The sequence below is a fragment of the Leucopleurus acutus genome (assembly GCF_964270905.1).
Source record: "Leucopleurus acutus genome assembly, chromosome: 9".
In the NCBI taxonomy this organism is placed as follows: domain Eukaryota; kingdom Metazoa; phylum Chordata; class Mammalia; order Artiodactyla; family Delphinidae; genus Leucopleurus; species Leucopleurus acutus.
This window is the reverse complement of record NC_139144.1, coordinates 28,782,310-28,798,160: the sequence shown is the minus strand read 5'-3', so window position 1 is coordinate 28,798,160 and position 15,851 is coordinate 28,782,310. Positions and strand designations below refer to the sequence as shown.

The following is a 15,851-nucleotide window of genomic DNA, read 5'->3' as shown; positions in this document are numbered from 1 at the left end:
AAGTCCACCCGAGTTGCTGAAACTGGCCTTCTTTCATTCATTTCATGGCTGAGTAATATTCCGTTTTACATAAGTACCACATATTCTTTTTTTTTTTTTTTTTTTTTTTTTTTTTTTTTTTTTGCTGTACACGGGCCTTTCACTGTTGTGGCCTCTCCTGTTGTGGAGCACAGCCTCCAGACGTGCAGACTCAGTGGCCATGGCTCACGGGCCCAGCTGCTCCACAGCATGTGGGATCCTCCTGGACCGGGGCACAAACCCACTCCCCCTGCATCAGCAGGCAGTCTCCCAACCACTGCGCCACCAGAGAAGCCCAGTACCACATATTGTTAATCCATTTTTTCCTTCCAAGTTCATTTACATTGTTTGCAAGTCGAGGCTCTTGTAAACAGAGCAGCACTAAAGGTTGGGGTGCCTGTGTCCTGTCGATTTTTGATTTCCCAAGAAATATGCCCATGGGCTAATATGCTCTGTAGCTCTGTTTTTTAGACTTTTAAGGAAACACAATACACTTCTCCAGAATAGCCTTGGCAATTTACATCCCCACCATCAGCGTAACAGGGCTCCCTTTTCTCCACCCCCTGTCCTGTATTTCTGGTTTTTACACTTTGTGAGGATGGCCCTTCTGAATGATGCGAAGTGATACCTCTTTGTAGTGTTAATTTGCATTGCCTGCTTGTTTGGTTGGCCAAAAAGGGCGTATGCGTTTGCCCTGAATAGATTCAGGACAAACGCATACGCCCTTTTTGGCCAACTGCATCATTGGCAAAGTTCAGCCGCTTTTCATGTGCTTTAATGACGAGTCCATTCTACCTCTTGAAATCCCTTTCCTGCAATTGTGCCTTGATTACAAGTCCTTTTCGATGACTTACCTCAAGACGTTTTTCAATGATAGCTATCATTTACAAACCTGCTGGTTTGTGAATTGCAGTGCCCCTGAGCTCCATTTTTCAACTTGTATTTTTGGGAACGGGCCACAAAACAGTAGGATTGCTTCAAGCCCTATTCTGGTTCCAGGGGTAAAGTGAGCCTTTGGTCAGTTCCTCTTCCTGATTGGAAATTAGCGTGGCATGTGCCTGTCCAAACACCTAGGGCTTGTCTCTCATTGGTTCCCCCTCTTCCGCTTCATCCTCCAGACAACTTCCAAACTGTGTGAAACAGGGTGTTGAAGGTGCTGACTTCCCCAAGTGGGGAGATTGTTAGGAAAGAGGCTGCAGGGGGAACCCGAGCACCTGGAGATGAGGAGATGAGGTGCCTTTTCCAAACACTTCCTTATCAGACGGTGTACCATCCTCTGGGTGTGACAGGCATGTTTTAGGTGTAGGAAGGGTCCCCTCCAAGTAAGGGGAACACCAGGGACCTTTCCAAAGTAGTGTCTCCCCGAACCCTAAAACTGGGGATGTTTTAAGCTACGGGTACTTGTACGTTCATGAAGGGCCTTGGACAGTAGGCAGAGTCCAAGCTTTAGATGATTGAAGTCTTGAGTGTCAGAAGCGGTCATCATCGGCCTCCCTTAGGTTCCATTTTATCTGGCGTTTATAGATGATGTACATATAGATATCTATTCATTTTCAGATTCTTTCCTCTTATAGGTTATTACAAAATGTTGTGTGTAGTTCCCTGTGCTATACAGTAGGTCCTTGTTTATTATCTATTTTATATATAGCGGTGTGTATATGTTAATCCCAAACTCTTAATTTATTCCTCCCCCCGCCTTTCCCGTTTGGTAACAATAAGTTGTAGGATTTTATATTCCTCAGAAATGGGGGAGTTGAAAGAGGGGTGTCATTTTCAATAGAAAATTATTCAAAAGAAGATTGGAGCTTCAGCCCAGATTATTAGATGAACATCCTTGGAAAAAAATCACTTAGTTTCTCTAAACTTGACCTGACAAATAAGACGAAAGCCCTTCACTGAACTTGCTTATAATAAAGTGATGGAAATATCAAATGGAAGTGTCAGAAACATCTTATTTTACCCGAGCCGTATACACTGCTCTCTGTTAATTACAGTTTGGCTCACACATCTGTTCATTGAAGTTACAATGTTCTCAAATTCTGTCACTGATCCTCCAGAATGGGTCCCAACAAGGGTCCCCCTGCCCAGTGTCATTGGAGCCAACAGAACGAGACTGAGTTTGGTTCAGAAGCAAAGGAAAACTTTATTATTATTATTTTTGCGGTACGCGGGCCTCTCACCGCTGTGGCCTCTCCCGTTGCGGAGCACAGGCTCCGGACGCGCAGGCTCAGCGGCCATGGCTCACGGGCCCAGCCGCTCCGCGGCATGTGGGATCTTCCCGGAACGGGGGCACGAACCCACGTTCCCTGCTTCAGCAGGCGGACTCCCAACCACTGCGCCACCAGGGAAATCCGGAAAACTTGATACTTTAATCGGAGAATGGAGAGGTGAGAGCGTGCTCTCCCCCGCGGGCTGTGGGCTGGGCTGCTGTGTAGGGATCCCGGCGGTGTCAGCGGGAGGGAGGGGCGGAGCTCTCGAGGGCCGGGTTGGCTGCAGCTCAGGCTCTATGTCGCCGAGTCTGCACCGGGTTCCGCGAGCTGAGGTGTCAGCCCAGCCATTTTGCACTAGGAAATCGGGTCTGAAGTGCCGGGTGTGGGACCTCTGCATGTGGAAAGCTAGGAGCACGTGAAATTAGACAAAGCACAAAGGAGAAAAAGGTTAGACTTTATTTTATTGCCCAGATTCTATTTTTATCTCCCAGGAATTTTTCATGGGCTTTGCCGGTGACAAACCACTCCTCTGTCTTTTGTCCCGTTCCTCATTCTTGGGGGGCTGAGGGTGCAGACAACCCCTCTTGTGTAACTGCTTCGTGCTGAGTTAGGAGTCCTCATAATCGTGGGGAGAGGCAGAACTTCTCCCCAGCAGCCTCCAGGTGAGGTTGATTGTCCCCAGGCCTCCTGCCTCACCTCTCGTCCACCTGAGCACCAGCATTGGAAGTGTTATAGATTCTAAGGACCTTTAAGGGTCCAGGAAAGAGATGCGCAGAGACGCTGGGGGGGCCGGTTTTATCCCGCCCCACATTTGTTCAGCCACCTTAGGCTGACGGTTTCTGCCAGCCTAGATGCTCTGACCAGTAGTCTGCACTTTTCTTCAATTAGGCCCCTGAATTAACGTACAAACAGCACCAGGTGTCAGAGCCCAGCCCGTTCAACTCCCAGACAGTCCAGGGCCGGTGGTGATCCAGGACCATGACGGCCACTGAGTCAACGGCCTTTTGAAGTAGCCAGGAGTCCAGCCGGTCTCATTGGCCGCCGTCACCGCGGTGTCTGTAGGCTTTTCTATGGTGACAGCATGATACACGTTTCCCCTGCCAAGCTTATTAGCTCCCCTCTGGGTGCAGTAAGTCCTGCAGGCAGTAGTCTGCTCTTTTGGGGCACACCCTTGTTGTTTTCTGAGAGAAGCTCCAGGTCAAGTGATGGTCACACGAGTCGTCATGGGGGCCCGTTGCCCCAGGTTGTCTCTCTGGAGGTTGGAGTTGGAGGGCCTCCTCACTCGAGGTCAATGTGCCCATGGAGCGACCCCTGCAACTTCAGGGCATGGTGGGTGGTTAGGATAACCACGTGGGGTCCTTTTCCCTTAGGAGGAAGCTGGCCTTGCGGGCTGTTGATTTCCAGGTTTTTAGATACCCCCAGTATCCTGGCAGGATGGGGAGGCGGGCCAAGCCCTTGGTGACCGTAGTTTATCCTCCCTGGAGGGCATTCTTGCGTTGTTCCATTTCAAGTGGTCCCAGTTTTTGCACTAATACTCCAAGGGCGATTCACATTCTATGGGGATGTAAAGGTCAAAGGTTTTAGCTAAATTAGGGAGTTCCAGGGCAAGTGTCTGAATTGACTGCTCTTTGCATTCTTGAAAGGCCGCTTCTGGATTCTATTCGAAAGGATCATCATCTTTTCCTTTCAGTGTTTCCTGTAGAGGCCCAGCTATTAGATTGTAGTTAGGAATCCAGATGCAGCAAACCCCGGCCTCCCCAGGAACCCCTAAGCTGTCTTCTAGTTTTAAAAGGGGTGAGGCTGCAAGTGGCTTCTTCCCTTTCCTGGGATGGGCTTCTCCGACCTTCTGTGAGAATGAAGCCCAGGCAGGTCACCTTAGTCTGTGATATTTGAGCCTTTTTCTTCGACACCTTCTATCCTTTATTGGCTAGGTAGCTCAGAGGCCTCCTTAGTAGGGCTGGCGATCAGAATGTCGTCTGCATATTGAAGGAAGTTTCCCTTCTCCAGAGGTAGATCTTTCAGGTCTTTAGCTGAAGTTTCCCCCAAAGATGGTGGGGGAATTTTTGAACCCTGGGGGCAGGATGGTCCAGCAATATTGTTTTCCTTGTATGTTGAGTCCTGCCACTCAAAAGCCAAAATTTTTTGGGACTCTGGGACTAATGGAATACAGAAGAAGGTATTTTTTAAGTCTAATACAGAATACTAGGTCCTGGTGGATGGTAGAATGACCAGCAGGATGTAGGAATTCGGAACTACTGGATGTATATCCTCAGTGGCTTCACTGACTATCCTGACATCCTTTACCAGGTACCCAGCAGCCCACGGGGCTCTTGTGGTCAGGCCCCTCCCAGGATATGGAGCTCGCCTGAGAACGTACCCAGCAGTGCACGGGGATCTCATGGGCAGGGCCCTCCCAGGATACGGAGCTGCCCTGGGCAGGTACCCCAGCAGGGCTGGGCACACAGGAACCGTGCACATAGCCCTCATTGCAGAGCACCCCCAGCTCACCTGTCGCTCAGAGCTGACACAGAGCACCTCAGAGCAGGACTTGAGCTAACAAACAGCAGCTCAGACAGGTCTGTGACCCTGATCTACAGTCTGTGCGGCCTCCCTCCACCTGGTCTTCCAGAGGCTTCCACTGCAGCCGGAACGCCAGGCCTCTGTCTCCACCCACCACCCCTCCTCTCCCTGACTCCTGGGTTCCTCTCATTAGGAGAGGGTCTTCTTGAAGTTGTCTCCTACTCATGGGACAGATAAAATGATTAGAAAACAAGCCAGAGCTGCAGCCCCTTGTCTATCCTGACTCTCAGGAGCCCACACCTGTTCCTTGGACCTGGCCGGTTCATCAACGTCCATTTTCTGCAGCTGTGAGCCCCTGAGGGTCGAGGATTGGCTGACCTAGGCAGCCTGACACTGCCGGCCAGCCCTCCCCAGGTGTGCCTGGGTTGAGGTCAATATAAACACCGCTCCAGGCAGCAAGAGCCCCTGTAGCTGTGCCTGACGCCATATTCTCTGCCCCGTCAGCAGTGTCGGGGCTTGGCTGGTGGGAGGGAGTGAGGGGCCACGGCTTTGTGGGTGGCCTGGTGTGAGTGGGGCTCTGCTGGACTTTCTGCAGGAGTTGCTGGGCTGCCACCTGCTAAACAAGAGGATGTGTCACCCATACCTGCCGCAGGAATTTCTCCCCGGGCATAGGTAAGGAAGGAAAAAAGCAGTGGGGGCCGGGACAGGAGGGGTACCTCAGGCAGGGAAACGGAAAGCTTCCAGAAGAGCGCCCGGGGCCAGGACCGTCCTGGCTGGCCTGCAGGCACCAAGTCGGCCGGCGTGCTGTCGCTGGGGTGGCTCCACGGCCCTTCCTCTAGGCTTTCAAGTCCTTGCACACATTCAGGTGTTTTACCTGGGAAGGGTGGGAACAGTTCGGCAGCAGCTGGCCTGGGGCTCAGCTCACGTTTACTCACAGACGCCTCGGCACGGTCCCCCAGCTTTGCTATGAGAACGCTCCTTGCGGGGGTGCTGCTGGCTGCATGGGAGACGATTCCCCGCCTCTGACCAACTTCAGAATTGTTTACCACTGGAGCAAGTGCCCTGATAGGGTTTTCCTCTGTATAACCAGTAGGTTCTGTTTTTTATTTTTTATTTTTTGGTTCAAGGTAGGCTTTATTCCTCTTTTTTGTATTTATAGATATAAGCGTGGAAATAATTCATTCATATAAATAGGTCTATGGGAAGGGAAGAAATTCTTTTTAATTTTATTTTTTTTTAATTTTTGAGTTTTATTTATTTTTTATACAGCAGGTTCTTATTTGTTATCTATTTTATACATATTAGTGTATATATGTCAATCCCAATGTCTCAGTTCATCCCACCCACTCCCCGCCACTTTCCCCCCTTGGTGTCCATATGTTTGTTCTCTACATCTGTGTCTCTATTTCTGCCCTGCAAACTGGTTCATCAGTACCATTTTTCTAGGTTCCACATATATGCGTTAGTGTACAATATTTTTTTCTCTTTCTGACGTAGTTCACTCTGTATGACAGTCTCTAAATCCATCCACATCTTTACAAATGTCCCAATTTCGTTCCTTTTTATGGCTGAGTAATATTCCATTGTATATATGTACCACATCTTTATCCATTCATCCATCGATGGGCATTTAGGTTGCTTCCATGACCTGGCTATTGTAAATAGTGCTACAGTGAACATTGGGGTGCGTGTGTCTTTTGGAATTATGGTTTTCTCTGGGTATATTCCCAGTAGTGGGATTGCTGGATCATATGGTAATTCTGTTTTTAGTTTTTTAAGGAACCTCCATACTGTTCTCCATAGTGACTTGGTATGTTCATACAAATTGAATGTATCAATTTACATTCCCACCAACAGTGCAAGAGGGTTTCCTTTTCTCCACACCCTACAGCATTTGCCGTTTGTAAATTTTCTGATGATAACCATTCTAACTGGTGTGAGGTGATACCTCATTGTAGTTTTGATTTGCATTTCTCTAATAATTAGTGATGTTGAACAGCTTTTCATGTGCTTCTTGGCCACCTGTATGTCTTTTTTGGAGAAATGTCTATTTAGGTCTTCTGCCCGTTTTTGGATTGGGTTGTTTGTTTGCTTAATATTGAGCTGCATGAGCTGTTTATATATTTAGAAGATTAATCCTTTGTTGATTCATTTGCAAATATTTTCTCCCATTCTGAGGGTTGTCTTTTCGTCTTGTTTGTAGTTTCCTTTGTTTTGCAAAAGCTTTTACGTTTCATTAGGTCCCATTTGTTTATTTTTGTTTTTTATTCCATTACTCCAGGAGGTGGATCAAAAAAGAACTTGCTGTGATTTACAGCAAAGAATCTTCTTCCTGTGCTTTCCTCTAAGAGTTTTATAGTGCCTGGTCTTACATTTACGTCTCTAATCCATCTGGAGTTTATTTTTGTGTATGGTGTTAGGGAGTGTTCTAATTTAATTCTTTTACATGTAGCTGTCCAGTTTTCTCAGCACCACTTATTGAAGAGACTGTGTTTTCTCCATTGTATATCCTTGCCTCCTTTGTCATAGATTAGTTGACCTAGGTGCGTGGGTTTATCTCTGGGCTTTCTATCTTGTTCCATTGATCTATATTTCTGTTTATTTGCCAGTACTGTATTGTGTTTATTACTGTAGCTCCGTAGTATAGTCTTAAGTCAGGGAGTCTGATTCCTCCAGGTCCATTTCTTTCCCTCAAGACTGCTTTGGCTATTGTGGGTCTTTTTTGTCTGCATACAAATTTTAAGCTTTTTTATTCTAGTTCTGTAAAAAATGCCACTGGTAATTTGATAGGGATTGCATTGAATCTGTAGATTCCTTTGCGTAGTATAATCATTTTCACAATATTGGTTCCTCTAATCCAAGAACGTGGTATTTCTCTCCATCTGTTTATATTATCTTTGATTTCTTTCATCAGTATCTTATAGTTTTCTGAGTACAGGTCTTTTACCACCTTAGGTAGGTTTATTCCTAGGTATTTTATTCTTTTTGTTGCAGTGGTGAATGGGATTGTTTCCTTAATTTCTCTTTCTGATCTTTCATTGTTAGTGTATAGGAATGCAAGAGATTTCTGTGCATTAATTTTGTATCCTGCAACTTTACCAAATTCATTGATTAGCTCTAGTAGTTTTCTGGTGACATCTTTAGGATTCTCTATGTATAGTATCATGTCATCTGCAAACAGTGACAGTTTTACTTCTTCTTTCCTAATCTGTATTCCTTTAACTTCTTTCTCTTCTCTGATTGCTGTGGATAGGACTTCCGAAACTATGTTGAATAATACTGGCAAGAGTGGACAGCCTTGTCTTGTTCCTGATGTTAGAGGAAATGCTTTCAGTTTTTCACCATTGAGAATGATGTTTGCTGTGGGTTTGTCATATATAGCCTTTATTATGTTGAGGTAGGTTTCCTCTATGCCCACTTTCTTTATCATAAAGGGGTGTTGAATTTTGTTAAAAGCTGTTCCTGCATCTATTGAGATGATCATATGGTTTTTAGTCTACAGTTTGTTAATATGATGTATCACATTGTTTGAGTTGTGTATATTGAAGAATCCTTGCATCCCTGGGATAAACCCCACTTGATCATGGTGTATGATCCTTTTAATGTGCTGTTGGATTCTGTTTGCTAGTGTTTTGTTGAGGATTTTTGTATCTCCACTCATCAGTGATATTGGTCTGTAATTTTCTTTTTTTATAGTATCTTTGTCTGGTTTTGGTATCAGGGTGATGGTGGCCTCATAGAATGAGTTTGGGAGTGTTCCTTCCCCTGCAATTTTTTGGAAGAGTTTGAGAAAGATGGGTGTTAGCTCTTCTCTAAATTTTTGATAGAATTCACCTGTGAAGCCATTTGGTCCTGGACTTTTGTTTGTTGGAAAATTTTTAAGCACAGTTTCAATTTCTTTACTTGTGATTGGTCTGTTCATATATTCTATTTCTTCCTGGTTCAGTTTTGAAATGTTATACCTTTCTACGAATTTGTCCATTTCTTCCAGGTTGTCCATTTTATTGGCATAGAGTTGTGTATAGTAGTCTCTTAGGATGCTTTGTATTTCTGTGGTGTCCATTGTAACTTCTCCTTTTTCATTTCTAATTTTTATTGATTTGAGTCCTCTCCCTCTTTTTCTTGATGAGTCTGGCTGAAGGTTTATGATTTTTATTTATCTTCTCAAAGAACCAGCTTTTAGTTTTATTGATATTTGCTATTGTTTGCTTTGTTTCTGTTTCATTTATTTCTGCTCTGATCTTTATGATTTCTTTCCTTCTAGTAACTTTGGGTTTTGTTCTTCTTTCTCTAGATCCTTTAGGTGTAAGGTTAGATTGTTTATTTGAGATTTTTCTTGTTTCTTGATGTAGGCTTGTATTGCTATAACTTTCCGTCTTAGAACTGCTTTTGCTGCATCCCATAGGTTTTGGATCATCATGTTTTTGTTGTCATTTGTCTCTAGGTATTTTTTGATTTCCTCTTTGATTTCTTCAGTGATCTCTTGGTTAACTAGTAACGTAGTGTTTAGCCTCCATGTTTTGTGTTTTTTACGTTTTTTTCCCTGTAATTGATTTCCAGTCTCATAGTGTTGTGGTCGGAACAGATGCTTGATATGATTTCAGTTTTCTTAAATTTACTGAGGCTTGGTTTGTGACCCAAGATGTGATCTATCCTGGAGAATGTTCCATGTGCACTTGAGAAGAAAGTGTAATCTGCTGATTTGGGATGGAATGTCCTATAAATATCAATTAAATCTGTCTGGTCTATTGTGTCATTTAAAGCTTGTGTTTTGATTTTAATTTTCTGTCTCGATCTCCAGTGATGTAAGTGAGTTGTTAAAGTCCCGCGCTGTTATTGTGTTACTCTTGATTTCCTCTTTTATAGCTGTTAGCAATTGCCTTATGTATTGAGGTGCTCCTATGTTGGGTGCATATATATTTATAATTGTTATATCTTCTTGGATTGATCCCTTGATCATTATATAGTGTCCTTCCTTGTCTTTTGTAACATCCTTTATTTTAAAATCTATTTTTTCTTTTTTTTTTTAAATTTATGTATGGAGTTTTCCATTTTTAATACTTGGTTAAACAAAATACATCTTTTGTAAACAAACCCAGCACAAGGCCAACAAAAAGGAATAAAAGCAAGAAAAACAAAAAGCCTAGGATTGCCCCTTACTGGGCATCAGGGTCAGGACTGCCCCCTTTCTTAAAGGAAGTGGGGCTTTTTGCCCTTGGGCATCAGCATAGGTCCCTGTCCCTAAGCACCAGAATTGGATATGAACAGAGAAACCAGCCCTGAAATGTTTAAGCGTCTTTGCATATATCCCACTGGCTCGTGGACTCCAAGTGCATGGGGACTCCTTTGAAGTGCCATTTATACAGGCCCCAGCAGATTGGTGGCGAGGAGTTTCCTTCTCCTCCCAGGAAATGGCTTACATCACTGACAGTGCCAGTGGACCCAAGGTCCTGCTTGTGACAATCAGCAACATTGGCTGTAACTTCTGGCTGGTGGTGGTTGGAATGTCTGTGCAGTGGCGAAGAGCTCCCTGTGGTACCAAGCAGGTCTGGTGTAGAAAATGGTGCAGAAGAGAATGCGGCCACTTGCTGAGAGGGTGCAATGCAGTTGCCACTTGGTGGCCTCTGTTACTCAGCATAAAAAATGGCCTTGTTGGATTGAAGATACATGTGCAGAAAAAGTGCTGGTGTACACTGCACTCCAGTCACAGTGGGGAGAAAGCCTCAGCTTCATCCTGTTAAGCTTGCTCAGGCTGGACATGCAAGTCCCAGGCTGGCTCTGCTATTGGAGAGGTCTGGCCAGTGGGGCAGCTCTCAGACCTACCGAAAACACTGACGTGTGAGGGCTGGACAGGCCATCCTTGCCTGCCCGCCTGCCCTGAGAAAACCACAGCCCCTGTGGTTACAGGAGGTGTAGTATGACCCTTACTTCTCCTTTTGTTTTCCCAAGTTACAGGGAGAATAGTGGCCTACAACTATTTAAAGAGGTAGGGGGCAGGTCTATTCTCAGTTGATCTGTAAAGGAAGCTACAGAGAGATGACAAAGCGTAATGCACATGTCCACCCAATGTGAGGGCTCTGCTTCTTATCACTATAGTGACTCCAAGCCTAGGATTTCTACCCATTCTAGCTGCTCCAAGTTTCTGAAGGCTTATCTTCCCAATACTTTCCTTGCCCAACTCTGTCTCAAACTAGTAGAATTTGATGTCAAAGGCAGTCTTATTTTTTTCCTGATTTTTGCCAGAGTGGGTCAGCTGGAAAAACTGCCCTTTTGACTATCTTGTGCCCCAAAGCCTCCTAAACCAATGCAATGCAGTGAAGTGGGAGGGATGATGATGGAGTGAGGCGGACAAGCTGCCCATGCCTTCCCCAGCCTGGTTCTGGCCACATCCTCTTAGGTATCTAGCTCACCCTGTCACACTAGACTGTCGCAGGATTCAACCACCCGGCATGGAATATTAGAGAACTTTTCATTATAAAACTCCAAGGATGGCCATAAACCACTCTTAAAAATGGGGTAAGGGCTGCATTAAGTGTTGGAGACAGCATGCTGTACTGCTGCTGCAGTTTTGGAGATGGTTTCCTAAGAGGCCTTTTTGCTCTAAGTCCTTCAAACCCGTCAACATGGGCTTTGCCTGTACTGTGTCTTCAGATCCACTGGTTGCCAGGAAAGGGGAATTGAAGGCAACATCTCCAGGTGAGTCAGAGTAGCAGTGAACTCCAGCAGAGCCTCTGCCAAGTCCTCAGAGAAATGGGGAAATAAGCTAAGACCCACCTTTCTTTCTCCTCTCTTAAATAAAACAAAAGTCTTCCATAACTTGCCCTAAGCACACAGAGCTCCCACTTTCCTTTCCCAGAATAAGTAACACTGGTTGATTCTGTAACAGTCTACACGTCTGTCCTATTGCACTGTCAAACCTGAGGGGGAAATTTCACCCATTGAGATGTTTGGGGACGTGGCAAGGGCAGACCCACTGTAGAGGCCACAGCACATCACAGAGGATTTCGGGGTTTGAGGTGAGGGAAGGCTGGGTAGAACTGTGTTACACATCAGCCCTCCAACTCTGATGGGCCTCCACCTCTTCTGGTACCACCAGCAGGAGTTCACAGTTCTTTCCTCGCAAAAGATGTTTTAGAAATTTCCTGAGCTCGCCCTTGCCTCCAATCCATTCGGGATCTTCAGTTTGGAGTCGAGGTTGTAATAGGCACCTCCCACCTCTCGAACACAGATCCAGTGCTGCCTTTTGAGTGGCAACTTCAGTGGACCCCAACACAGGCTGGAGGGCAGATTCATGATGAAGCCCATAACGTTAGTGAGAGCAATGGCTCCGACATCCTTGAGCTTGTCCCACCAAACGGCTTCATAGTCTTTGGTTTGAAGTGCTGCCATAATGACGTTCACATCGTAGTTCCCATTTCCCAGCATGCTCTTCTTGTGGGGGGTCATCACCATGGTGTTTGGAGACAACCTCTGGAAAATCTCTTGCAGCGTGTCCCGGGTGAAGGCATTGCTGTCCTGGAAGACATTATTGAGGGCGTGTAGAGCACAAAGCTCCCTGCGCTGTTTCTCATGGTAGATTTGTAGGGGTGCAGCCTGGGGCAGCTCCAATGATTCGGATTTGGCCTTGTCTCCTTTCCATGGCACGCAACTCATGTTTTTCGTTTTAGGTTCCAGAGAGGGCTAAAAACACCCCACTCTTCCCTCCTGAGGAGGAATGTAAGCTTCTCAGTTTTTGCAGGATTCCTGAGGTCTACCTTATTTTCTGGTGTCCATGATTTATGCTTTGTCACGGGGAGAAAAGGTTGTAATCAAAAGGAACAATAATCCCCCTCTTCTCAAAACAAAGATAACTTTTGGATTTAGTGTATTTTGCCACCACTGTCGAAGTGCAGAAGTTTAAAAAAACATATAAAATCTAAGACCTTGTTTTCCTTCTTCCACCCTCCTCTTCTACCCCTTCCAAAAAAACACGATTTTCTTGCTGTATTTTCCTTTCTGCAAATGCCAAATAGGCCTCAAGGCAGGAGGACCGAACGGAGTCGGTCACATCGCTCCTTTTCTTCCATTTCTTTGGTACCACAACGCCACTGACTCAGCAGACAAGGCCTAGGTGGCGGATAAAATGCAAATTTCGAGCAGCTAGCGAGGGCCGGCCAGCGTGGGATCGCGGGCCCTGCTGGGGCGTCGGAAGAGGCTCTCCATCCTCTCGGGTGCGGTGGGATCCCGCGGGGCCGAGGACGGCGCAGCTCCCTCGGAAAGCACGGACTCTCACCCTCTCGCCGCGGCCCGCTGCAGGCCGCCACCTGGGCCGCGCTCGGGCGGGCGGGCGAGCGAGCGCGCGCACCTGAGCCCGACGTCAGCGGCCCCAGCCCGGCGCCGTGCTCCGAAAACGCCCTCCTTCGCCGTCCCAGCCCCCGCGCCGCCACGGCATCCCCTCTGATGTCGGCCTGACGTCAGCGGCGCCGGCTTTGGGGCCGCGGCCCCCGTGCGTCTGTTGCGCTGGTGCAGGCTGCGTTGGGCCCCCTGGTGGTGTGGGGTGGGTAGCCCGGCGGCGGCTGTAGCGGCAACTCGCCGCAGGTAGAGATAGTGCCCGGCTACTCGGCTGGTGCCCGGATCCTCTGCTCTCTCCCTCCGGGGCTGGGCAGGGCGGACGGAGTCCCGCCCCTATGCCTGTCCCACCCCTCTCCTCCCCCGGGGCGTCGGCTCAGTTCCCAGTCTATTTTTTCTGATATGAGTGTTGCTACTCCAGCTTTCTTTTGATTTCCATTTGCATGGAATATCTTTTTCTATCCCCTCACTTTCAGTATGTATGTGTCCCTACGTCTGAAGTGGGTCTCTTCTAGACAGCATATATATGGGTCTTCTTTTTGTATCCATCCAGCGAGCCTATGTCTTTTGGTTGGAGCATTTAATCCATTCACGTTTAAGGTAATTACCCATATGTATGTTCCTATTACCATTTTCTTAATTGTTATGGGTTTCTTTTTGTAGGTCCTTTTCTTCTCTTGTGTTTCCTACTTAGAGAAGTTCCTTTAGCATTTGTTGTAGAGCTGGTTTGGTGGTGCTGAATTTTCTTGTTTTTGCTTGTCTGTAAAATTTTGATTTCTCCATCGAATCTGAATGAGATCCTTGCTGGGTAGAGTAGTCTTGGTTGTAGGTTCTTCCCTTTCATCACTTTAAATATATCATGCTACTCCCTTCCAGCTTGTAGAGTTTCTGCTGAGAAATCAGCTGTTAACCTAATGGGAGTTCCCTTGTATGTTATTTGTCGTTTTTCCCTTGTTGCTTTCAATAATTTTTCTTTGTCTTTAATTTTTGTCAATTTGATTACTATGTGTCTCGGTATGTTTCTCCTTGGGTTTATCCTGCCTGAGACTCTCTGTGCTTCCTGGACTTGGGTGGCTGTTTCCTTTCCCATGTTAGGTAAGTTTTCAACTATAATCGCTTCAAATATTTTTTCGTGTCCTTTCTCTCTCTCTTATCCTTCTGGGACCCCTATAATGGGAATGTTGTTGGATTTAATGTTGTCCCAGAGGTCTCTTAGGCTGTCTTAATTTCTTTTCATTCTTTTTTCTTTATTCTGTTCTGCATCAGTGAATTCCATGATTCTGTCTTCCAGGTCACTTATCTGTTCTTCTGCCTCAGTTATTCTGCTATTGATTTCGTCTAGTGTAATTTTCATTTCACTTATTGTATTGTTCATCTCTCTTTCTTTGTTCTTTAATAATTCTTCTAGGTCTTTGTTAAACATTTCTTGCATCTTCTTGATCTTTGCCTCTATTCTTTTTCCAAAGTCCTGGATCATCTTCACTGTCATTATTCAAGGTTGCCTATCTCCACCTCATTTAGTTGTTTTTCTGGGGTTTTATCTTGTTCCTTCATCTGGTACAAAGTCCTCTGCCTTTTCATTTTGTCTGTCTTTCTGTGAATGTGGTTTTTTTTCCCACAGGCTGCAGGAGTGTAGTTCTTGCTTCTGCTGTCTGCCCTCTGGTGGATGAGGCTATCTAAGAGGCTTGTGCAAGCTTCCTGATGGGAGGGACTGGTGGCGGGTAGAGCTGGGTGTTGCTCTGGTGGGCAGAGCTCAAAAAAACTTATTCTGCTTGTCTGCTGATGTGTGGGGCTGTGTTCCCTCCCTGTTGGTTGTTTGGCCTTAAGTGATTCAGCACTGGAGCCTACCTGGCTCTTTGGTGGGGCTAATGGCAGACACTGGGAGGGCTCACTCCAAGGGGTACTTCCCAGAACTTCTGCTGCCAGTGTCCTTGGCCCCACGGTGAGCCACAGCCACCCCCTGCCTCTCCAGGAGACCCTCTAACACTAGCAGGTAGGTCTGGTTCAGTCTCCTATGGGGTCACTGCTCCTTCCCCTGGGTCCTGATATGCACACTACTTTGTGTGTGCCCTCCAAGGGTGGAGTCTCTGTTTCCCCCAGTCCTGTCAGAGTCCTGCAATCAAATCCCACTAGCCTTCTAAGTCTGATCCTCTAGGAATTCCTCCTCCCGAGGCCAGAACCCCAGGTTGGGAAGCCTGACGTGGGGCTCAGAACCTTCGCTCCAGTGGGTGGACTTCTGTGGTGTAAGTGTTCTCCAGTTTGTGAGTCACCCACCCAGCAGTTACAGGATTTGATTTGATTGTGATTGAGCCCCTCCTACCATCTCATTGTGGCTTCTCCTTTGGATGTGTCTTTGGATGTGGGGTATTTTTTTGGTGAGTTCCAGTGTCTTCCTTTCGATGATTGTTCAGCAGTTAGTTGTGATTCCGGTGCTCTCGCAAGAGGGAGTGAGCGCACGTCCTTCTACTCTGCCATCTTGAACCAATCTCCACTGGTGAGTTCTTAATTAGCAGTGTGAATGATATTGTTAAAGGTCCTGAATCAGGATTGAAATACCCCACACACATAAAGGTGTAAGAACCTGGGGAGGCCACGCACAGACAGCACCCTTAGGGCTTCCGACTTGACCCCTCAACGCTCTGGTGTCCAGCCACTGCTTTAGGATTTCTGGGGGCCCAATGCTGACTTTAAGGGTTCCATAATCCAGCCTCTGTCTGCCTTTAGTGAGACCCACATTTCCAGGATCCTACAGAGCAGGGTCTGTGTGACTGTTCT

General features: G+C 46.4%; 1 protein-coding gene across 1 annotated transcript; it reads right to left on the bottom strand.

The window, feature by feature from the left end:
• Positions 1–11,790: 11,790 nt before the first annotated feature.
• Positions 11,791–12,401, bottom strand: LOC309966328 (josephin-1-like; the record flags this gene model as incomplete). The annotated part of the gene is given in 2 exon segments (XM_082846287.1): positions 11,791–11,924; positions 11,927–12,401. Coding segments are annotated over 2 exon segments (609 nt in total).
• Between the last annotated feature and the right edge of the window lie 3,450 nt (positions 12,402–15,851).